Source organism: Tachysurus fulvidraco, chromosome 12 (assembly GCF_022655615.1).
Source record: "Tachysurus fulvidraco isolate hzauxx_2018 chromosome 12, HZAU_PFXX_2.0, whole genome shotgun sequence".
In the NCBI taxonomy this organism is placed as follows: domain Eukaryota; kingdom Metazoa; phylum Chordata; class Actinopteri; order Siluriformes; family Bagridae; genus Tachysurus; species Tachysurus fulvidraco.
This window is the reverse complement of record NC_062529.1, coordinates 10,092,149-10,117,944: the sequence shown is the minus strand read 5'-3', so window position 1 is coordinate 10,117,944 and position 25,796 is coordinate 10,092,149. Positions and strand designations below refer to the sequence as shown.

At 35.6% G+C, this 25,796-nt stretch overlaps 2 protein-coding genes across 3 annotated transcripts in view; one reads left to right on the top strand and one right to left on the bottom strand.

The window, feature by feature from the left end:
• myo6b (myosin VIb) overlaps nt 1-6,869 on the top strand; it is a 32,061-nt gene extending 25,192 nt beyond the window's left edge. For both annotated transcript variants that reach the window (XM_027172562.2, XM_027172561.2), the window contains exons 28-32: nt 760-920; nt 3,026-3,129; nt 3,385-3,516; nt 4,215-4,433; nt 5,842-6,869. In XM_027172562.2, coding sequence (XP_027028363.1) covers nt 760-920; nt 3,026-3,129; nt 3,385-3,516; nt 4,215-4,433; nt 5,842-6,041 — 816 coding nt within the window. In that variant the 3' untranslated portion in view covers nt 6,042-6,869. The remainder of the gene's footprint in view (nt 1-759; nt 921-3,025; nt 3,130-3,384; nt 3,517-4,214; nt 4,434-5,841) is intronic.
• Nucleotides 6,870-6,995: 126 nt separating this feature from the next.
• Nucleotides 6,996-23,909, bottom strand: impg1b (interphotoreceptor matrix proteoglycan 1b). The gene is made up of 17 exons (XM_027172563.2): nt 23,283-23,909; nt 20,663-20,884; nt 20,098-20,264; nt 19,976-20,004; nt 18,720-18,751; nt 18,586-18,635; nt 18,359-18,487; nt 17,787-17,845; nt 16,956-17,344; nt 15,963-16,672; nt 15,457-15,543; nt 11,418-11,628; nt 11,114-11,324; nt 9,781-9,966; nt 9,393-9,576; nt 8,373-8,456; nt 6,996-7,288 (listed from the first exon to the last, which is right to left on the bottom strand). The coding sequence occupies exons 1-17, from the start codon at nt 23,347-23,349 to the stop codon at nt 7,223-7,225; spliced, it is 2,883 nt and encodes a 960-aa protein (XP_027028364.2). The 5' UTR covers nt 23,350-23,909; the 3' UTR covers nt 6,996-7,222.
• Between the last annotated feature and the right edge of the window lie 1,887 nt (nt 23,910-25,796).

Sequence of the window (25,796 nt, the reverse complement as noted above, 5' to 3'; positions counted from 1 at the left end):
CTAAATCTTGTCAACCCCACTGGGTCAGCTCCCACCGAAGCAGTCATGCAGACCATTTCTTACAAGCTCTTCTTTAAAACTAAAACAGTGTGTTGTTGAAGCTTTCTGTTTTATAGGAACCTCTGCAGATCTCCTACTGGTGAGAGGTCATTTCTTGAGATTCAGAAAGTTCAGAAAGAAAGAAGTTCAGGGAAACCTGAGATTGTTGTAAATAGGAACATAGTCAAATTCCCCAAAGAAGCAAAGTTATTTGAATACAATAAACATTATACAGAGTGAATTAATTACATACGTCCAACAGAAATAATTAAAAAATTATTTGGAAGCATGATTAACACATTAAAAACTGCTAACCACTATACAATATGAATTAGTGTTGCTGAAAACCAAGTTGAAGGTGAATATTTGGGAACAGATTGTTTGTTGGTTTTTGTTTTATATATTCTATGTATGTTTGTCTCCTGCTGATAATAGGATTTGTGATAATAAGACCCTTGGAGTCCAAGCTTGTTAGACATCACACGCACATTGCACATACGCACACACACCGGTGTGTGGTAATTACTGAATATATCATTTTGAAGACATTTTATTCAGTCACCTTAAAAAGTCATAGGCTTAAAAGTCAAAGGCGTATGATATCACAGCAGTAAGGGCTTTGCTCAGTGTCTCTGCCATGGCTCTGTGGCAGACCTGCATGAATATTCCAGACACTGTGTGTTTGTGTGTGTGTGTGTGTGTGTGTATGCTGTGCTGCAGGTAGAACTGGACCTTCAGTTGGCTCTAGAGCGGGAGGAGGAGGTTCAAAGGCAAGCTGTACTGGAGCAGGAAAGGAGAGACAGAGAGCTGGCCATGAGGATAGCTCAGAATGAAACTGAACTCATCCAGGATGAGGCTCAGACAGACCTCAGCTTACGCAGGTACAAACACATGCAAACACACAGCTGTAGCTTCCTGTCACTGCTGAAGTTAGCGTCGGGTGATGTTAGATCCACAAAAATTCTACTGATTGCTGATGTTCTCAGACTGAGATTTCCATATGAAAAAGGCCTGCTGCTGTGCTGCTTTTGTGAAACAGCATAAAAAAAAATCAAAACTGCAGCCAAGTAAACAGCTTTGTGATAGGAAACAGGCTTTGTGATTCAAATGAACATTGTGTCCACCCCCCGAGATCCTATTGCTTTCTCAATTGCCACATGGACCTACGGAGTAGGTATTCATTGTCAAGGCATGTGATGAATGAAGCTAAGTAGGTTGCACAGAGGGCTTCATATTTTATCTTCTGCTAAAGAAATGGAAAAGAAAGAATTCAATACTTTTTCACCTTGGTCCCAGGTAACCAGACAAACTTTTTTTTTTCTCATTCCTGTATTTCCAGTGATGGTTTGACAGACATTGCTTTGTCCACATGAAGTGATGATTAGCACAAATGCAAAATGCTCCTTCTCCTGACCACAACACACTCTGACAAAGCCTACTCATTAGTTTCCCTCCAAATCTTTCACCAACCTAGACTGAAACCTTCTGCTACAAAGCAACAATAAACTGTGGGCAAATTGTTGGTTGATCTGAACCTAAATATGTCCTTAATTCATTATTCAATATTTCATTGTTTTCAATGCAGCATTTACAGGATTACATGGGACAGATCACTTTTATTTGCTTAGGGTCAAACCCTTGATCATTTAGGTTATGTATTTAATTTAACATTGGCAATACTGTTAATACCTCAGTACGCTGCTATACAAAAGTACAATCTCCAAGGAGCTCACTACTTCTGAGCTAAAAATTTTGCAATCCTAAACTGAAACAGCTTGTTTTATATGCCCAAGCTGTGTGGAGCATCATAGCTCATGCAATTACTTCAGTGACATTTAAACTTCTAGTCTGGTATTGCTTTTCCAGAGCTGGAGCATGAGGTGCTCAGTCATCTACTCGTAAAATTGTTTGTGCATGTGCATTTGTGCATGACACCTGCTGACACCTATGTGGTTTAAACAGTGGGACAGGCTAAGCTAAGCATCTTTGCTACTAACAGCTGTCGAGTCAAAAGGAGTGTCCAGAAAACTGTGTCAACTTTTTTTTTGCAACATACTCATATAAACAAACAGTGAAACACAGACTATTACTTTCTTGTTTTTATATGACCTTTTATGAGTGCACTAAAAAACATAAAATGCTATATATTATTTTTAGAAAGTGGTGTTATTTTTCAGATCCAAAGATTTGATCCCCTAAATAGAATGTTGCTCCTAAATTCTTAAGACACTCATTTAAAAATTGGTTTAATGAAACCTTCTAAGGACCTTCATTTACCTTTACCCAAGCATTACATTACTTGTATACTTTTTTTAATCTCTGGGTTTTTATGTTCACTGGTCTAAATTATATAGCATAATGGTAGTATGCCAATTGAAACCATCTTAGAAACTTTCTGGTTTAACCTATACCTCAGAAATGATCAGAGCACAGCACCAAGAACACCATTCCCTGCTTATATTATATGCCCATCTGTTTCACTTTTCCTTATTGACTTACTGACTCTTTGGACATAATCTCCTAACTGTTCCACTGACAGATTCTCCAGAGGCCAGGTATAGTAAGATGAATGGGATTATGAATCTGGGTGTCATAGAACCTGTTTGAATTGAGAGCAGCAGTAAATTCTTACATTGATTGAGCTGTCAGAAAGGACTGGCATGATTCTTACATTATTGCTGAATCCCATGCATTTACATGCTTTCTCTTTGATCTCACAACTTTCTTATTCTTTCCTTCCCCTAGCACTTCTACTAGCCCATCATTTGCAAAGACATGTGCTAATTTTCTCAGTGCCATATTGATTTGTACTTTCTGTAATTTCTAATGACAGAAAACTGTAGCTTTATTTTAAAAATTCATATTGTGAGTCCTTTTCCGATCAGAGCTTAGTTAATTTGATCAGTGTTGCTTTATACATTTCCTGTGAAGAAGCAGTTCATTCGTCTGTTTTACAGTGTAAATGAGAACAATTTTGTGCTTTCAGAGGTCCGCAAGTACAAGCAAGCAAAGCAGCCATCGGGGTGAAGAAGTATGACTTGAGCAAATGGAAATATGCAGAGCTTCGAGATGCTATCAACACCTCCTGTGGTAAGAACGCGGAAGCTTTCTGATTGCTTCTCTCACATTTTTACTGCCAGCAGAGATTTTTTTTTTAAAAATACATTTTGATGTGGTGTGAAATTTCTAGAGAATGTATTTTCTTATTCAATATAAAACTATAATCATATGGTTTGTTGTTTTTTTTAGTTCTATTGTCCTTATTGGTAGAATTAGTGTGTGGATGATAGAAAAGCACTAAATACTGTATCTTTTTGTTTAATCCAAATGTCACACTGTTTGTAGATATTGAACTATTGGCAGCATGCAGAGAGGAGTTTCATCGTCGTTTAAAGGTCTACCATGCCTGGAAGTCAAAGAACAAGAAGCGCAACACTGAAACTGATCAGAGAGCTCCCAAATCCGTCACCGACTACGGTAAAATTATAAAACAGTTGAACACAGTGAATACACAATGGATACAGCAGGTCGGTCAATATTCTCAGAATGATGGTATGATTCTGTTTACTCATTGGGACTTTCTCAGAATTTCCTTTGTCAAAGCAATTCTGTAGTACACAGTAGGTGAGGATATTGTGTGTGTTTGTGTGTGTGTGTGTGTGTGTGTGTGTGTGTGTGTGTGTGTGTGTGTGTGTGTGTGTGTGTATTGTGCATCCTTATTAGGTTTTAATGGGCCTCTTAGCTTTTGATTAGTTTTTCTGGTGCATTTAAGCACACAGCTAGTTGTAGCTTTTACAGAATATACAAGTGTTTCCACGGAATTAATCTTTGGTGTGATATTTCATCTTAAAAAGGCATAATGCCCTGTTTTCTTCTATGAAAACGACTTCCTACTGGTGACAAGTGTTCACCTACATAAAACAAAACATGTGTCCTTTGTTGTTCTTGCTCACATGCATATCCTCACATTCTCAGTCAAACTCTTACTTCAAACAGTATTTTGGATGAATGAATCAGGTGCTGACTTGCTGTTAGTCATTACTCTTTTTTGAATCTGTTATTCATAAAGGACCACTTCAAATAGAGATTTGAATCAGTAGGTTTTTTATTTTTTATGGCATTCTACTTTGTCTTGCTTGAATTAACTTTCAAATTTATTTGTAATGTCATTCCAGCCCAGCAGAACCCAGCTCCTCCCGTTCCTGCTCGGCAGCAGGAGATTGCCGTGAATAGGCAACAACGCTACTTTCGCATCCCTTTCATCCGCCCTGCGGACCAGTATAAAGACCCACAGAATAAGAAAAAGGGCTGGTGGTATGCTCATTTTGACGGCCCCTGGATTGCAAGGCAAATGGAGCTGCACCCAGACAAACAGCCTATTCTACTGGTAGCAGGTAGTCAAGGATTCCAATGCTTAGAGGAATAATCAAGCATTTTTAATCCTGACCTCTAGATATAATCTAGATATCGTTTTGAAATAAATGTCTGAAGTATGAGGAGTGAGGCTAAAGATGTGAACATTTCTCTAAGGATCACTACTGTAGATTTGCAGAGCATGGTGCTGTCTCGGGGGTCATCATGACTATAAATCTACAATTAGACACCACTTTCAATATACTGTTTAGAAGGGATACTCTAAGAAAGCCTTTTGAAGACTCTACATTACCATACACTGATCAGTCATAATATTTAAAAAGTAAAAGGATATCTTGTTACAGTGGCACTTGTATTAATATATATTAATCAGCAAGTCAACAGTCAGTACTTAATGTCATGCATTTGCATGTTTTTTTGCTTAATACTGAACTAAATAAACTTTAAGACAATTTTTCAACCCATTTTTATCCATGTTGACAATAATTCTGGAGCTGTCTGTATCATTAAAATTTAGCAATAAAAGGCTTAGGATGAGATAGACATAGAATAGTATCTAACGTAATGCATATTGTCTAATTTATGCAGTTGTATCCAATTTTAAAACAGAAACAATATTATTAAAACTAATTTTTGGCAACTTATGCTTTCTATAAAGTTTTTGGGGTATTCATTAAAAAGCAGGCTGAACCTGAGGCACTGCTGTGTTTTTGTTTTTGCAATGATTACCCAAATGCCCAAACCCTGTGGAAAAAGAAATCTCAACTCTGAAAGGATGATGTACACAAATTAAGAGCTTAATTTACATATAACTCAGACTGAAAAATTCGTGGAAGGGCTCTACAAACCTGTTTTGTTTGAGTCTTTATTGATGGCACTGCACACACTGATTGCAGTTAGCCTTAGAGTTATATAACAAATAGGTTTTGAGTGAATGGGAAGCATGTATGTTGTGTACCTTGATCACAGAATATCTCTGAAAGTATTGGAGTGGCAAGGCCAATTCCTTTTTATCTTTATTATTTGCTAAACACTGAAGCCATGTATATGAGATGATAGCTGAGAATTTAAGATGTTTTCTGAATGTGTTAATCTACATACAATCCTGCATGTTGGTGATAGGCCAAAGGAACATGGCTTAAAACCCATGTGTGCATGTCTTGTTGAATTGTTGTGGTTTGGCCTTGAATTCCTTGTGTTCCAATATTTTGATCACTTGAAAATGTGTGTGTTAAAACAAATGGTGCAATGTTATAATACTGGTGTATAACTTAAGATGTTTACTGTACATCTAATTCTAAATTTAATTTGGATTGGTTGTAAAATGCTTAAATATGCTATTAATATGGTATACATAGTAATATTAAATAAATTGTAATTCTTTATAGAACAAGTGTACAAAAATGTGTGGTGTGCTGTGTTTGTTAGGAAAGGATGATATGGAGATGTGTGAGCTGAGTCTGGAGGAGACGGGTCTGACACGGAAACGTGGAGCAGAGATTCTACCTCGACAGTTTGAGGAGATTTGGGAGCGCTGCGGGGGGATCCAGTATCTAAGAAACGCCATCGAGAGCAAGCAGGCTCGGCCCACCTATGCCACAGCAATGCTCCAAAACCTGCTCAAATGAAGAGCAGCTTCAGTCCTTTGTAGCTCTCTATCTGTCCTTACTGTGTATACAGACAAATTAGTGCACCAGATCTTAATCACAAGGACCAGCACCTCTCTGTCTCACTGAGCATTTACATGCTCATGTATGTGATGAGTTTATGACCAATGTAGATTTTTTTCTTTTTGAGTTGATGTCCATTCTGTCAAATCATTTCTTTTGGGTTGATATGAAAATTTTGCTGTGATAATTAGCATTTTTGATGCATGTTCAAATGTGCAAATATGAGCTGTGCAATGCCTTAAAGTTTTGTCTATTATTTTAAGGGCTATTTTTGCTGGTTACTGAGTTTGATCTTTTTCATTTACTTTACTTATTTACATCATCACTGTGTCTTTTCCATTGTTATTGTTAAAGATTGTGGGTGTTATAATTTTACTCTGTTCACTTTAGTAAAGTATTGTGCTTGCAAATCTTTTCATTCCTGGAGAAGATTTTCAGAAAAAACATTCAGAATGTGGAGGTGAAAGGTTTATTGGTATTTAAAGAACTATTGCTTATAAATTCAGTCTGACTTGTGTGTCCTCTAGTGACTCAATAGACGTAAAATACCTTTACTAGGTTTTTTTTTTTTTGGATTTGAATAAATCCATACAAAAATCTTAGTACAGTCTGTACATATTTTACACCTGTTGGTTGGGTGATATTAAGAAAAAAAAACAAGTTAAATAAACCAAAAGTCAGATCTGTAACCCGAGCAATTAACTGGTATGGAAGCACCGTTTTTTTTTATTTTTTATTTTTGTTTCATTGTCTGTAAACGTGAATAATAAAATTAAATAATCCTCATCCTGTGTGTTGTGGTCTCTAGATCAACACTCTAATGATTGGTGAGAAACATTTATACATGCAAAGCTAGATTTTTTTCCCTATATAAGTTTGAGATCTAAGATCTAAAAATTTCAGTAGACGCTAAAATGACATTGAACATTGGACTCTGGAGATATATTTAGTGTCTGAACAATAAAGTATTAATAGCAATAACAATGCCAAAACAATTATCTATTTGTAAATGAATACCTCACTATGAGGGGAAAAGAGCCTTTTAAAAAGGGTACATATCACATATGTCTAAACAATGCTTTCTTGACCTTTGTTACCAGTTTCAGCACAGACGTTATGACTGGCTAAAAAAATAACAGTCATAACACAGTCACCTCAAACCCATCACTGTCAGATCCTCTGTGTTCATTAGGCAGTCTCCATGTCTGGAAAAAAAGATTGAGAATGACATTATAACAATGCATGTTTTTTTATGAATTGAAATGTAACATTCAACATTGTTGTCATCGAGACACAATATATTATACAACTCAGTCACTGTACTTTTACAGTTAGGAGAACTTTTATCTGATGTCCTTGAAATTATCCGCATTTGTATTGTATTAACAGCTTTTCCAACTTTTTATTTGTTAATATAACACCTTCCATTGTATCCATACAGAAAGGCAGTTTTCAGAATTCCTTCTCATTAAGTTAGAATCTCTTCTATTCCATGTTCAGCATGTGGATTCAAATCACAGCATCGCTAAACAGAGGAGCACTTCTTTCCTTTTAAATAAGATATACTGTCTATACAGTTAGCTGGCATTTATCTATTCATTTTAATAAAATGAAAGCTTTTAAGTAGGGATTTATCAGTGATTAGAAATCTGAGAAATAAGAACAATGTGTGCTTCTGGAAAGGAGGTTGAATATTGTGAATTGAGAGAGCAAAGAGCTGTAGGTGAGTAGAAAGAAGTGAGGTGAGCATGCAGGGAAGCTTCCATATATAAGACCACTTCTCTCTAATGAGCAGTGAAGAGAAGAGCAGAGAAGATGTGACCTTGGTTTGCTCCCTTTCACCACAGCAAACCCTCTACTTGAGTCGAATTGTTTTTTTTTTTATCAGGATGATAGGAACAAGAAAATATTTTCATAATTCCAGCACAGGTAATATAGTTAATATCCGCTAACTTCTTTCTGATTAATATTATATAAAGGCCGAGTCCCACATGGCTTTCTACTACCAATCTAAGTGCGTTACGTAGACCTTCTAATAACCCTATGTACTGCATTATACAGAGCTGCTGACATGGTTGATGTGGCCATGATTTTATATATACTTATAATCCCTAGTGAGTATACATACAAGAACAACTCAAGGTGGCAGTTAATCAGAATACCAAATGGAAAAAAATGTGTTTGTGGCATACCTTTGTGCAGCTGTTCACTGTTGCTAAACAGCTGAACAATTGCTGGTCTATGTTTTAAGTGTTTATCAACTAGTGTACTGACATCCTGAGAGCTTACCTGAACATGTGGAATGCAGTGGTGGAATCCAACTATTCCTGATACTAACTTTTCCGACCTTGTTGTGTAGAGTTGCCTGGGAATCTGTGAAAATAATCATAGGCTGCCATGATTACACATTTACAGCATATGTATTAATAGGCAAGATGGAAAGTAATTGTACAGGCTACTAAAACAAGAAACGTGTCTAGACAGACATGACATGCTGCAAAATGGCTGTTAACAATCATTTGTAGACGCAAGTTACAGATAGAAATGGAAACAAAGATGCAATACAGTGCACTTTTAATTTTTATTTAAAAAAATTAAGGTTTTGATAGTTTTCACATTTAAGTTCATTAAGGGCAATGATTTTAATGCAAAAAAATAAAGATAACATAATTTCATGCATTAATATCCATCCTTGTATCTGACTGTGCTCATAATGTCTCCAAACGTAATGGTGAGGATACACTGTTTCCTTACATTAAACTCTCTTCAGATAACCAAGGACACACAACAATGTAATATTTCATTTCCTGTTCATTCTGCTTTAAATAATTAACATCCTACAAACATCCGTATATGTAAGAAGCTCACTATGCAGTCAGAAATGCTCACTTGCTGTGCTGTCAGTGCTTAAACAACAATATAACCGGTCTGAGTAATTTTAAAAGCATGGCTTCTATAAGTTCTTCTGAGAACTTGCACTACATATCAAAATTAATATTTATCATCCACCTATCAGTCTATTGGAATTTCTGTCTTTAAATGTCTTACTTGTTTACACAAATCTACAGTAGAGTGAGATATTATTCAATATTGTACATCTATAAGAAAATAGAAACCATCCTGGTTACAATATATTAACTACAATAAAGATTGTATGATGTGAACACCAGCCTTACAACAATTTGAAAACATGCACTTGGTTAGTTCATTTAAGATAAAGAAAAAAGCAATAATTAGTACATCTTGTGTATTGTTTAGTTGAAAGCTCAAGTTATTTAGTTAAGACATTTTTGGCACTTTGCACTTTACCTCAATGCTAAGGTGCATGTTTTCTAATGAGTAAAATGAGCCCTGGTCAGAGGGTTGAGCTGACCCCGAGTCAGTGATTGTGGGATAGCTGATGCTAGACACATGAGTCAAGATACCATCGTCATTCTCAAAGACTGGATTCACTCTCACAATTCCCTCCATAGAGAGGTGAGAATGTGAATGCCTGTAATACACAGAAGAAATTTAACACCAAAAAATCAGAACAGGGACAGTCTGCACCAATGCAGTAAATGATTATAGATAGTCAGTCAGTCAGTCAGACAGACAGACAGACAGACAGACAGACAGACAGACAGACAGGAAGAAAGGCAGGCAGACAGACACACAGACAGACAGACAGACAGACAGACAGACAGATTGGTCTTACACGAGTGCCACTGTCTTCCTTGTCTGTATACAACTCCTGTTGATAAACACTAACAGGCCTATTACAGCACACACCACTGTGAGACTTCCCATCAGACAGAGTACAAATATCACTGGGCCAATTGGCACAGACACCAGCTCACTGCAGTGCTCGCCATCATAGTACCAATATTTACCTGAAGGACATCTAGAAACAGAGATTGTGTTAAACATGTTAGATATTGTTACAAATAAAGTGTAACAAAAGACTACATTCAGTAATAAGGTTTCTTATTAGGCAAGTCAAATCAAGAAGCATTTATTGTCATTTTAAGGATATATAGCTGTTGCAGTACACAGTGAAATGAGACAGAGATCCTCCAGGACCGTGGTGCTACATAAAACAAAGATAGAGCTAAGGATTTACGTAGTAAGTAGTGCTAGCCACATAAAATGCATCTGTGCAACCTGGTGCAAACAGTGCAGGACAAAAGACTGTGCAGGACAATTAGTAATGTCACTGCTGCTCATGAATGGAGGTGGGGAGCTACTGTATAAACCTTACCCAGGTAAAAGTACAGAGGAGCACTTCTTTTGTTTTAAATGAGATATACTGTCTATACAGTTAGCTGGCATTTATTTTTGCATTTTAAGTAAAACTACTAAAAAAGTAATAATCCAAAAACATAATCCAAAACTTCAGGAAAAGCAGTAATCAGATTAAACATAAAAAATACCCAAAATAAAAGAAGTAATATAATTACAATGTATTTCCTCTTTAATTAAAAGAACAATGTAAATGTGAACATCTAAAGCCGATAAATTCAAACTGGATTTGTACTTTTATTTTAAAACTTATACTTAAACTGACACTGGGATGCTGAATTCCCAGTTGTATTCTATTCACAACACATTATCTCTGTTACAGAATGTATGATATATTTGTATTCTTAAACATCTACAGTAAGTAGTCCACTATAATTTTTTTGTTGGGTCCTTCAAATACCCTTGTCGAATGGACATATAACTTAATAAACATTTACATGCAACAAATAACTAAATTTGCCGGGCTTAATATCAAGTGGCTTTATCAGAGGCCATGAAATTAGAGGACAATCTTGTAGAAAAACACATGAATAAGCTGATTACTGCTGAACAGTACTGGATTTCACTGTGACTCTAAATGTACTCTAATGTGATCTGTTGTGATATTTTATCAAATAGTAACTACTACATTGTCACCACTCAACTTCAACCCAGTTGCCTAGATCTACTTGACACAGTAAATAAATATATTATTTTTAAAAAGCATTTTCTTAGAGTCTTCAGAGCTTTTTTTTGAGGTTTTGAGGTACCTGCAGCTGGCTCCATGTCCTGGTATGTTCTCACATAGCCCCCCATTGAGGCAATAATTGGGCTGGAGGTTGCAGATGCTCTGACAGGGAAGACCATCCACTGTGCTGTAGCCTGGATCACACAAACACTCAGGCTCTTTGTTTAGCATGTTCACCACACAGTGAGAAAACTCATTACACTTCATGTACTTGCATGGATCCACATGATCAGCTGGAGAGGACAAAGAATGTGGATCATTGTTGTTGCACTAATATCACTTAGCCATTTAAGATTTATTGGTAACACAGAGATCCACAACCTTACCTGAACGACTGTCAGTTACACGATCCTTTTTCTTTGAGGCAGCATTACTAGTCATCAAATTGTCAAGAATACAATGCACAGGCTTGGTGAGATTATCCACCACTGGTTTGGAAAACTTCATCTTTTTGTTTACAACCACACTGCCATTTCGGAAGTTGAGAATATGTAGCTCCTTAAATCCAATCAGATCGGATTGTAGAAATTGGAGCAGCTGAAGAATGGACATAACAAATCCATCAGCAGGATCATGAATCAACTGTATATACACTAAAATATTCTTTAATTTTCCTAAAATGGCAACAAATACTCATTCTTTGTTTTTTCTATGAGATAAATAGAAGTAAATTATAATCTGACTGACTAGTAATTTCATGCATGGAGATAAAATGTTATTTTTTGTCAGTTGGTACAAAAACCTCTAAGCAATTATTGTAGGTGTTTGCATTTGATTAGTACTTCTGCATCATTCTGTCTACAGCTCTCTTGAGTTAAAATGAGTTGTTGGAGAGAGGATGAAATTACACTTGTGCAAATGAGTTTGCATTCTCTCCCAAAGGGAGCTAGGGACTCATTTTAGCTTTTGTACATTTGAGACCTATTGTTTCTCAAATAGAAATGTTTATGTCTATATTATAGGCTGGCATTTTAATGTTAAATGCTTACCATATACTGTATATCACTTACTTACCACTGATTCTGTATAAGGGGCTAAAAAATAATATTCTTATATACTTATATAAAGTACAATATTACATTAAAATAGTAAAAACAATGTAATTCTGATTAGGTTTAAAAATTTTCTGTTTTTTTTCATTAATTTTTGATCTATCTATCTCTCTATCTATCTCTCTATCTATCTATCTATCTATCTATCTATCTATCTATCTATCTATCTATCTATCTATCTATCTATCTATCTATCTATCTATCTATCTATCTATCTATCTGTATATAGCATATATTAATGGACTGAAAGAGGAAGAGGCCTACATAATGTGTAATGAATAGCTTGAATGTCTAATAATGTAAGGAGATACAAGCTTGTTTATTCTTAGAATTGTAATTACATACAGTACCGGCAAGTTGTCCTTAATAACAATACTCAGGTAAATTATAAATATCCAAACATAATAATAGCATACAGTTGTAATAAAGAACAATTAAATACAAGTATTTTCACCCCGTTTGCAGTGTGATTTGTCAATGTAAATGTTAGTGAATGGCTATTGTTTCGCAATTAGAAAAGAGCAGAGAGAAGATGTACAGTAAGAAGTTGCAATTTCTAAGAAATGATGGATAGAAACAGTGATATCAAAACACTGTCTCTGTATTGTTCATCAAATCTTTGCAAGTAAACGATTATATCTTTATTTTAATTAATTAATTACTTTATATTTTATTTATTTTTTAACTTAATGATAATTGGCTACAGAATAAACCAATAATTACCAATCAGTGAGAAACAAATGTGGGGATTTTGTTGTTTTTTCTCAGCAACTCCCATAAACATCTGCTTTATGTATGCAATGCAATTTTGTTCAGTATAAACAAATACACTGTAGGCAATGATACATATGGATATCATTGTTAGAATACCACATCATTTGCATTTCATATAGTCAGCCTTAATCTTCACACATCAGTAACCAAAACATGATACAGTGCTGCTACTTTGCTAACCCTTTGAATAAGGAAAGTTCTTCTACATGTTGTCACACCGGGAGGAGGAAGACAGACCCAGATACAGAATAGCTTCAAATGAATAGGGTTTAATAAATAATACATAGAATAGGTACAAAGACAAAAACTAAACAGGACAAAGGATGAGGGTACACTGACGTTACATTGACAATACACTGATGCTAACTAAATAGACATGACAATGAATACATAGGGAACAGGTGTGCAGAGACGGTTAGGAGTAAACAAGGGTGCGGCAGACACGTAACACGGAACATAAACAGAAGCACATGGCCAAAGGTCCGGGCGGAGTCCTGACACATGTACAGAATGTAGATGAAATGAATTCACTAAAGATTCAATGTCAAATTATGTACTTTTTCATGCATTCTTACTTTTCCTGAAACCCTAACGCTAACCTCTCTAATCAACAAAACATTTTGGTTTATAACTCTAGAGACTGTTGTGTGCAACATTATTAGTTCAGTAAGTTTTCTTCATTCTGATTTTGAAGCTCTTGACCTGTATCCATATAATTTTTTAAATAATTATAAATAATTTGCCGCCACTAGATTAACTGATGAGACAATGGCATGAATGTACATGTGTACAGGTGTTCTTAATAAAGTGGATTGTGAGAGTATGTTTCATTTTGGTGAGACAGACCAATCAATAGCAGCACCATTTTTATGTTGAGTTCGATGACATGAAATAATTAAAGAATGTCAAATATGGATTTCTTAAAAAATGCCAGCACACTGCAGCAGTTAGTTTTATGAGTAAACAAGGACCCACATTTAACAGGTTAAAACTTTTTTGACGGCATGTATTTTTATTTTATGAAGAATGTTATACAGGAATCAGTGCCATAAAGTCATAGGTGAATTTGTGTCATAAAGCAGTCTATTCAGCCTTTCAATTATTACATGGAGTGTGTGTAGTTAGACAAAATGAATAGTTGAAGTAAAGTGATGAGTTTGAAACTGCTGAGGAATTTAAGGTAAGTTAAAGAATGTTATAGCTACTTGCTAGGTGTTATTATGTTGGCTTTGTAGAAGCCAACATTCTGTTTTCCTATTTAAGCTTAGACAAAAATGTATCAAGAGTAACTCCTCCTAGGGCTTTTGAGCCACATGCACCAAATTCAGATATGTTGTAGACCCTGGTCTGAGGTTTGTTGCTATTACTTTTCTAAGCAATCCAAGTACCGGTACTTCCGGTACCGGGTCTCAAAGTGGCCTTCTTTCCCATAGACTCCCATTATAAACTTTGGAGGTTTATAGCTCGGCAAGCTTTTGAACAATCTACACCAAACTCGGCCAGCTCCTTTAGGGTGATACTCTGAACAAAGTTTTACATTGGTGTACTGACTGGCCTTTCGGTTGTCCCGCAGCCCCGCCCCCAAAATATGAAAAATCAAAAAACTTTTTAAAACATGGACATGTGACGTATCAAAACACTCAGCACAATAAGGGGAACTGCCTCACAGTTATTCTGATGATGTCACGTGATGTCACGTGAAAACAAAAACATTAGCACAACATGGACATGTGGCATATAAAAACTGCCCCCAAATGTTTTGCCACCCTAGCGCTCCACTAGATTTCACAAGTTCAACTTGTCCAATAAGTTTGTTGCGACGAACTTTACAAATCTAGTTAAAGTTTACAATACAATTGCACTATTTTGTATTGTTTACCTTGTCTTTAACTTAATGATTTGGACGTAACTTGAACTCTGACTTTTGTTAATTATGAATTAAGGAATACCAGGACATGGAGGATTTACAGGAGGTGAATGAACTTTCAGAAAATACACGTTTCTAATGCAAATACATCATTACCAATAAAAGACAAAGTACTATTTTTTTGAAACTGTGAGTTTTTGGCACTATAACAGATTTTAATTATAATTTTTATTTCTGATTTATAAGAGAAAACATTGCACTCATGATCAAAATGTCATTAGCTAAATTAGTTTTTCCTGTGCTCTAGTTTTGGTCCAACCATTGGCTTTCTGTTATGCTCTTTATCATATTCTCATGAAATAAACTGCACTTTGATCAAAATTTGATGGATGAAATCTCAAAAGACAAAACAATGAAAGTCTTTGCTTGAATACAATATACAATATAGAGACCCGCAACTAAAAAGCACCCACTTGAATTAAGGTATGTATTTTTTTAGGTTGTTGTTACATTATTGTTTGTTGTTTAAATGTTTATACTTTATTAGCATTTATTAATGGTAACAAATCAACAGTTCAGTCTAGTTAGTTAGTTAGTCTTAATTAAGGTTAGGTTACTTTCAATTGTTAGCAACAGTGAATATGAGATAAATGACTCAAAGTTTACTGATACCGGTATTGAAGCTAATGTCCGCTGTTCCTTATTTATTTTACTGGTAGACTCTGTGTCTGGCATCTTACTGGACTCAGAAGATTGTCTCTAAAAAAAAAAAAAAGATGATAATAATTAATGTAATCTTTTCAGAAATGTATGCTTCTGGACCTAGTCTGGAAGGATTGTTTGTTATATTTAATTATCTGATCTTCAATTATCTGTTCTTTTAAACTCATACAGTAGCTACTGTAGCTTGTGTGTTTGGGGATATGGATATATGTGGCAACACAATAGCAATAACCTCAGCTATAACTCACTAGGTAACATTAATTAAAGTATTAACACAAAACAATCCAGATCTTAAAAATGAAAGACGGAAATGATTTAAGAACAATGTAATTTTACAGCTATAAGCTTTTAATGCCCACTGACAAAATAAATGCACAGTAAGCAATCATGAAAACCTGAAACTATATAGGTAAGTTTTAAAGAAAATAAACACTGAAAAAATTGAGACTACTTACTAGTTCAAGGAATGTATCCTCCAGGGACTTGTATCCAGGTGAGCTACTATTTAAGAGATCCTCTGAAAAGATCATGTAGGTAATCTGTAGAGTAAAAAACACCCCGACATCTTTGTCTAGAGAATCTGAGGATTGTGAAATGTCCGTCTTAGATGGCAAACCTTTAATTAAGGCCTCCTTGTCACATGCTTTAGCCTGATGAGAAGAAAAGGTTTGGATAGACTGTTCTTTCTTATTGAGGAGATTTCCTGGAAGTTCTGAGGGCAAAGAGGGTATGTCTACAGAAGATAGAGTTTTTGGAATTGAGGCAGAATGCATATGCTGGATGGTACCTTCAGTCCTGGGTATTAAAGAGAGCCTTATTAACTCTATAGGGTGATTTGTGCTAGGTACCTCTGAACTCTCTGTAAAACTGCTGGCTTCAGGAGTTTCAGAAATGCCATCCATCATCACTGTGCCATTGCCTGCTGTGCCCTCTGCTTTAGGCATCTCAGTTGGGGTAAAGTATGGCATAGATGATATTTCCTCTTTAAATAAAGCTTCTGATACACCCACTTCACTCTCTGAATACTGATTTGAAGTAGATGCTCTTACAGCTTTCGTGGAGTTCAAGTTTAGTTCAGTGGGCATGGCAGCAATTTCATATCCAAGAGCTTGTTCCACTTCAGACACATTTGATAGGGAGTCCAAAGAAGTGTTCTTCTTATATCCTTCAAAACAAAACAATAATATAAGAAAGTGGCTCTTAGCATACATCAGATTGTGTACAGTGAATATCTTAAAAAATGTAATAAATGGTTTGATTTGCTTAGACACAGGCTGTGCCCCATAAGTTCCCTTGTAGTTTTATTATTTTAGACATAAACAAGTCATTAAATTCAGCCATAGTGGTTAGCTTTTGTTCCTCAGCTTAATTTAGCTTGGGGCCACCACTCGGTTCAGGTGGAGATGACTTTGTAATGTTCACCAATGTAGTTACAGGCAAATACTCACTTGTTTCCTGTGTAGGAAATGTGCTCTCTATTCCCTCCTCATCCCTCCCTTGAGTTCCATTAGGAGCTGCCTCTTCCTCTGAGATGTTAATTGACTCTGTAGTGTCCTCAGAGTTGGCCAATGTCACTTGTGTACTAATAACCCCAGGTAGATGTCTTGGTCTGTCCATTGATAGGTCTTTTAAATGATTTTGTTTAGTTGTTTCAAAGCTGAGAAAACGAATATACAAAGGAAGGGCTGGATCCTCCCTCAGGGCCTTTAATATCATATCCTTGAGACCTATTTCTGTGTCAGATTCTGTCCCTTTGGTCCCTATTCTTGTAGAGTCTACTTCTGTTTCAAACACCATGGCATAGTGCACTGCAATACTCTCAGGGCTCTGCATTTGTCTAAGGGGGAAATTGATTAATTAAATCATTTCTTAATTCATCTTTAGTACTGTTATTATTCACACCATAATTATTATATTACAGTACATACGTACACCTCTATTTTATAGTTGCCACAAGAAATCATCAGACAATGTATATTTCTAAAGTTCTTCTGGCTATGAAGAAGGTGAATATTACAAATTTGTTAGCAAAAAAGACTGAAAGCAGTTATGAAGGCAAAGGACAGGTATATTTTCTTCTCTTAATATCTTTGAATTAGCAGAAGAATTGAATTAGCTCATTTATCATTTTATTAAGACTGCATAATTAGAGCTCAGGGCTTCAGAATTGAAATTGCTCTGTACTTACATCTTTAACAGAAAGAGAAATATAAGGGAATCAAAAGTGCAATTTTTATGTTTAAATTCTGGATGAGATCGAACTCAAAAGACCTACTCACTGAATTCCCAGCAGTTGAATTTCCTTGAACCCAGCAAGATTTTTGAATGTTTGCAGCATCTGCAAAAGTACAAACAGCATCCCATCCAGAGTCAGATGCAGGTATGCAACAACAAACTTTAACACAAAAGTATTGTAGCATAGCCATAACCATAAATGAGCATAGATTCTATTACATTATATTACATAGGATCACTTATAACGTGTTCTTTTTCAGTAGACTGGAACAGAATTTAAAGTGATGACTGGATTATACTGGATTAATTATTTCTACAAATCCCTAGTTGATATTTCCCAACAGGTTAGTGACCTCTTTACTGAGAGCTCCCTTCCAGCTCCAAGCTTGTTTTGGATTTAGTAATATCATACCCTTGCAACCACAATAATAAATCACGTGTATTAGCTATTAACCCATAAACACTGTAAAATGTGCTTGACAGAAATAAAGGATGTTGAATTATGAACCAATTACTGTAAAGTAAAAGAGATGTTGGAGGAAGTTATCTGTGAAAAACACAACTCACTGTTTGAGACACAGCACATGGATGCAAAAAGCTAAATGTTTGACCTTACCTGCTCATGAAGACTGTGGGAGGCATCATGATATTGCACATAGCCAGGGTCTCTCTGTAGCGGAATATATTCTGGGTCCTTCACAGTCACACTGAACTCTATTATGTGCTGCACAGCTGAAACCTTGGTCTTCAGGAAATCAAAAATCAGGCTACAGTTTGTTTAAAATGTATGCTAAAGAGTATTTAAACTACGTACAAAAATAAATACAATGGTGTTGTTCATACCTTTTCTGAATCCATGGCAAATTTTCCTTCAGGGGTTTTTGAACCTGAAACTTATATCATTTAAGTAATACCGTCATCAGATATTAAATACCAGCAAATGTTCTATAAATAAGAGCATAATAATAAGAGCATACATTTCTCGTCCGCTACAGATGTGATCTTGGCACTGAGAAAAAAATCAACATGTTTGAAATCAAATCAACAACACATACACATTTAAATATATCTAATATTAATCTTGAATGTCGTATTCTATTAATCTTTATATTATTCTTTATAATGACTTCTGTTCTATGTTTATGTTGTGTAAAGCCGCTTTGAGACAATGTCAATTGTAAAAAGCGCTATACAAATAAACTTGAATTGAATTGAATTGTTATGAAAATACTAGAGAATTATGATTTCATTTTATTTGGTTCATTTGGACAAAAATAGACCCTAGATAGATTTTCTCACATCCTAAGTGACATACACTCTTTGTACCCTATGTTGTACAGTTTAGCACCATTTCAAGGAAAGTGTTGACTTTTTTGTCCCCAAAATATTTGAATTAATTATTTAAATATTCATCTATGAATTTTTAATCTGTGAATGCTTATGTTCAGAGACCATGCTGGATCTAAAGCTGAGATCAATTTCAAAATACTAATGAAATTGAATGGTGGACTTGTTGTTTTTTCCTTTTTTTCTGGGTTAGTAGAGCGACCCACACAATCTCCCCACTCCTTTCCAAATCTGGCTACACCGTTAGCATAACCTTAACCATAACTGTTCTGTTACTGTAAACAATCATTTATTATGTGTTATTTTTTAGTAGGCAGACTGTTTACAAAAAAAAAATTGGAAGTTCTGACTGGATTATAATTTTTTCTTCAAATCCCTATGCCTATTTCCCAGCTGGTTGGTGACCTCTTTACAGTGAACTCCGTTCCAGCTCCAACCCTGTTTTGAATTTAGTAATATCATGGCCTTGTTGTTACAAAAAACAAATCACAAGTGTTAGCTATTAACCTATAAATGCTGTAAAAGGTGTTTGCCTTTTGTCTTTTTTTTGGGGGGGTTAGTAGAACACCCAACACAATCTCCCAGCACATTTTCACATTTGGCTACACCTGTTACTCTTATTAATGATCTGGTTTAATGAACATGCTACCACAATATACAGTACACACACACACACACACACACACACACACACACACACACACACACACACACACACACACACACACACACACACACACACACACATATATGATAACAATATAGAGTTTATTAAAATGTATGTTATTTTTTAATTAATATATTTAAAATAAAAAAAAAATATGTATCCTGTATATTTAAGAATAATGTTGCATATTTAATGTATATATAAATATAGGACACTTACTGCTCTTGGTCATCTTGTATGCTCAATCTCTGTGGATAACAAAAAAAATACAATAAATATTTATGTTTTTGATTTGAAATATTTTAGGTGCTAATATGCGTTTGCGATCTGAATGTCCTCACTCTGGCCACTATGTCAAGGTGTTCCTGGGAGCTGCTAAAGTTATGGGCCAAGTCCTCTACACACAGTGAGTCTGTCTGGCAGGCATGTACCCACTGCTGGAACTCTGTCATGTCCGGTACTCTGTCCAGGAAAATTTGGAAGGCTTCCCACACAACATCCTGGCAGACTGTGATATGCATTTAATATAAGACATAGCAAAAAACACTTCAATAAAATTTGTGTGAGTTTTGTGTATTTGCTTAATAATATAATTTACAATAATTCACTTCCCTTTGTTATTCTCCAGCATTTGCTTCTTAAGCTATACTTAACTCTGACCCAAAGGAATATAAAAAGATCTAAAAAGCAAAAAAGTGACAAAGATCAACTAATTAAAAATCTACTTTTAGCTCTCTTGGTACTCAGTTGCTGTTTTGGCCTTGGTTAATGCAGCTTCCTGTCCCGGAAGGCTTTGGATGACAGGTATGGTAAATATGATTTATGAAGGGATGCTTTGCTGGAGACAAATTTAGCCCTAACTTTTGGTTCTGTCCCTCTCACAGCTTGCAAAATGTGATGTCCAACCTCTCAGTTTGTAGTATGATTTGTGTCTGGCGATGACCTCTGCCATGTTCTCCTGAGGACATGCTCTGACCCCCGTACTGAATAGTGCTGATCTCTTCACTCGAAGCCTGTACAGGACAAGTGAATCTCGGACAGCTGACAGATGTCTGGTAGCTTGCGAGGCCTCGTAAAAATTCTTGTATTTGACATTCCTGTTCCCTGATAAATGGTCCCTACTGATGTCTAAAGACAAGAAAAAACTTTTTTCAATTCAGTTGAGTTCAAATTAATTTGCATATAGACACAGTCACAAAGCAGTTGTACAGAAATCTGCATACTGATTTATATGTAGATCCGTAGTGTGCAATCCAGCAGTAACAGTGGTTAAGAAATGCTCCCTGAGATGAAATTAAGAAGAAATCTTAAAAAAAAAAAAAACTAGACTTTGATTGACACCAGATAGTGAGATTAGGATTCATTACTTCTATAATTGTATACAATAAAGTCAAACAGTACTAAGTGTGTTCAGCTTAACCGTCATAGTTGGTATAAATCTGTGCTTGGATTGGAAGTTATAAAGAGATAGTTAGAGTGGAGAGTAAAAATTAATTACCAATAATGTAAGATGTTGAGAATGATATATGTACCATAAAGCAGAAGCATCCTTTTAGTTTATTGATTGATGACTGATCTGATTAGTAAGCAAATTCAATACTTTGAATTGATGCCATTTAATTATAATTAGTGTTTTGTGCTTATACAGTTTTGCAGGAAAAATCACGTTAGCGGTAATAGACACTGCTCATGTCATAGAAAACAGATTCTAACTTGTAACTTTTTTGTTAATGCTTTTATCAAATAAATATATATAAAAAAAAAATAGAAATATGCTTAACAAATTAGGTCATAGCTTTATTTATTCTGTGACACAAAATCCATTCTTAGATCTCTTTCACCTCTCATAGAGGTGCCATATTGTGGAGTAACTTAGGGAACAGTTCATTCAATCAAAACTGGGTCTTTACAGTGTTGCATTATAATATCAGCTGCCAAACAGAACCAGAAACCTACTTAAAGCATTAAACTCTGCTTAGCAAAAAGCACTTTCTGATCTAAGCTTAGTAGCATTAGCGTGACATCAGATACAGACATATTATTCTAAAATGTCATTTTGAAATTAGATTCACTACGTAAGATCTCCCGACATTAAAGAACCTGAGAAACGTGAGCTTTATTTTCATAAACCAGACATCTTAAGCCAAGTGGAAGCCCTCTCCTCAAAGTCACTAAACAATTTTGCTTTCTAATGGCTAAGGCAGTATGCTTGTGAACGTGGCAGTACCTTGTACAGTTTAAAAAGAAAAAGAAAAGAAAAAGAATTTCATGACACTCATTTATTTAACGTTGTAATTATGGACCCAGTGCCCACGTCTATGTTGATCATTTTTATATATAAAACATAAAACTTAGATTTGTATTTGTCAAACAGGAAAGGAAAATCTGGGATTGCTATCTGAAAATTCTTATTTTTCTGCCCTTGTTCCAGCCATGTATTCTGTAGTCTCTGCTCTGATGTAAATAATTGACATAAATCCATGTGATTGAATAAGCGCAAGTAGAGAATCAGTTACACAATCTATTGTTAATGTACTAGTTCACCAGTTGCAGACATATATTTCTATTCATAGCTATATCAAATACATTCAATCAATTGTAGTACAAGTTCAATCTTGTCAGTTTTGGAGCTTTATGTAACTGAAACTTTACATATTTTAGTTGAAACCCCTACCGTAGCCACTCTTGCATTAAATGTCCTTAATCCCTGGGAATGCTTTGAATGCCTCATACAGTACTACAGCTACAAGCCAGAAAAGATTAGCGTCACACAACTCCAAACAGATAGCCTATTGTTTTACTCTGCTAATGAATTGAATGCCCAAACATAATGGCAGAACCACGTATGCACAATATTTAACACTTTCAGTATAGTTCCTTCAATTTTAGCTGCTTACACTGCCTTATAAACCAAATGTTTAGTTTAAGGGCTACTGTCATTTGAATTGTTGTGTACTGAAAAGTCTTCACTAAACTGAAAATGCATTTCTCCATATTTTGAATATATATATATATCTATTCCTTAAACATCTGGCTTTTTATTCAAATATTCATCCTCAGGCACATTATTCAGTAATGTTGAATATGAATTATTCAATACCTACAATGAGACTAATAGAAAAGATACGTAGTTAGGAGATGACTGAATATCTGGACTGGTCCTGGGGTCAACTTATTAAATTATCCATATCGCACAATTTTCACTATATGTGAGATAAAGTGTCTGTGAAAGGAGACAAAATGACAAAAATCACAACATGTAGAAAAAAATTTACCTTGAATGAGCACAAAAAGAGAATGGAAGCAAAGCTATATGGTTGTAAACAGGAAGGATGATAACAGCATGATATGTACAGTAATAAATGGCTCAAAAACTCTATATATATATCTACTGTAGAACTATATCTTTTATGGACTGGGAGCACAGTTCCCAGGCTTCTATTAAAGTTTGCGACAAGGTGCAAATAATCCAAGCAAACACCATTCTGCAAACAGCTTTACACCTTCCTCCTGACTGCTAGCTTACCTTTGATTCCACTGGCTTGGAGGGTAAACAAGAACAAGGTGATGAATAGTCCACTTTTCAAGGCCATCGTGTAGGTCTCTATTTTCTTTTAGTTTCAAAGCCAGTTATCATTACAATAAAGGATGTTGTGACTTATTTTATATCCCCAAAGTGCAAAATGAACGTTTCCAAAAACATAGTGTCAAGGTTTTTCCATGGAAGGTGTTGATTGAAGGAAAGCTGATCGAGGAGTGAAGATTCCTCTTTGAAAATTTGATCCTTGAGGGCATCAGCAATGTAAGTCCTAACCCAGTCTGTGTGTGAAAATAAATATTTGTGTGTAGAAGATTGATCAGAAGAAGTGAGAAGGTTAATACTGACTCTTGTTTGGTAGTCATGTGTACCATCCACTGTGTACCATCCACTTGATCCAAATTACACTAACTTGCATGTGACAGTCTTCATCTTCATCCTCTTAGTCAAGCAAAGCACTTTAATTCCTAACCAGACCAGTGCAAGCTCTCCTGCCTCTTTTGTATTGTCTGTCTTGCTCTTTCTTGCGTTTTGCTGTATGCCAAACTCTCAAACTCTCCTGCAGCTAAGAGGAGGTGAGATCTCTGTGTCATGTGACCATGTGACAGTGTGCTGTCTCTCTGATAGAGACTGGACATTGTGTGCGTGTGTGTGTTTGTGTGTGTGTGTGTGTGTGTGTGTGTGTGTGTGTGTGTGTGTGTGTGTGTGTGTGTATGTGTGTGTGTGTGTGTGTGTGTGTGTGTGTGTGTGTGTGTGTGTGTGTGTGTGTGTGTGTGTGTGTTTGTGTGTGTGTGTGTGTGTGTGTGTGTGTGTGTGTGTGTGTGTGTGTGCTGGTTAAAACTGACATTCATACAGAATTCTAATACTTTATGGGTTCATCCACATGAATAAGTTTGTATAAGAGTATATATAACATATAAGAGTGCATCATTTCATGATTGTAAAATATAAGATATGCAATATGTGTGATCATTTCATGGTAGAAAACAGAGCTTACTGTTATTTTAACAGAGTACGTTTCACCCCTATTTCACCCCTTAAATCCTCTACATATAATTCAGTGCCCTATAAATAATTACAGTAAATTACATGAAAAATGTAGTTATGAATGGGGAGAGTATAAAGTCTGGTCCTGCCAGAAAAAAAAATCCTAAGAACTGAAAGGTTTATTCTTGTTTATGGTCAAAGGTAAGCTGATTAGCAAGAAAACTCTTTCCAACTAGACCTTATCTTTCACCCTGTTCATGATTTCACACAGCAAATGAAGGATAGCATAATGGTGTGCTCACCCTGATGTGCTGGTCAGCATGCAGGTTACATCATGTGTTTCGTTCTGTTGTTTCCAGTGCTCATTAGGTAGCATTAATGAATGGCGTTAGCCAACCTCTAAAAAGCAGCTCTAACCGAGTGGGCATGATACCCACTGAACAAAAACCCATGACAACATGGATTGCATTAGCTTACTGGTAAACCCCTCCATCCAGCCCAAGATAGCTTGGATTTCAATGCGCAGTAGGAGGTACAAAACCCTTGTCTAGAACAGCAAGACTCCCTGTGGGCCTAATTTGCTCATCAAAACGGCAAAGCCTATTAGGATGTCTCTCTAAAACTCACTGTACATTATGTCAGTTTTGGTGATTTTTCTTCTTAGCTATCTTGCACAATTATGAAATGTTTGTAACACCTCAAGTACTGTGTATGTAGCAGTGCCATTTGCATTCAAAAGTCATGAAAAGGCTCTTTTTTGACCTTGAATTGTTTTTCTGCTGTTGAAATTTGATATTTGATCTTTCCTCTTATAACGAAGCACCAGCCAAAAGAAAAAGGGTCTGCTCGACAGTAAGGTAAATAATTCTGATGGAAGAGAGTAAGAGAGAGAGTGAGAGAGAGAGAGAGAGAGAGAGAGAGAGAGAGAGAGAGAGAGAGAGAGAACATTGAATTTGATTTTATATTAAATGCAATTTGTAATGTTTTACTGAAATGTTTGTTCCTTTGCATGTTTTGCTAATACTGACCAATATTAATACACTATTAGATAGATAGATAGATAGATAGATAGATAGATAGATAGATAGATAGATAGATAGATAGATAGATAGATATGTACATACATAGATAAATGAATGAACGTTTGAATAAACATTTCCAATGGTGCCCAGAGACTACTAAGCAAGAACCTCTGCAGTGTATAACAAGATACAGTTAATATCGTCCTTCATTTTAGAGCTTGCTCAACTCATTCTGAATAAGTATGTTATGATAACCAAAATATATCTTTTGTCTTTTATCTTTGTGATTTAGACCATTTGGTAGAAGCCTTTATGCAGCATGACTTACATTCAATCTCATTTTATACAATTGAGCAATTGAGGGTTAAAGGCCTTGCTCAGGGCCCAGCAGTGGCAGCTTGGTGTACCTGGGATTTGACCTCACAACCTTCTGATCAGTAGTCCAACACCTTAAACACTAAATGCATGTCTTTATTCCAGATATCCTACAGGT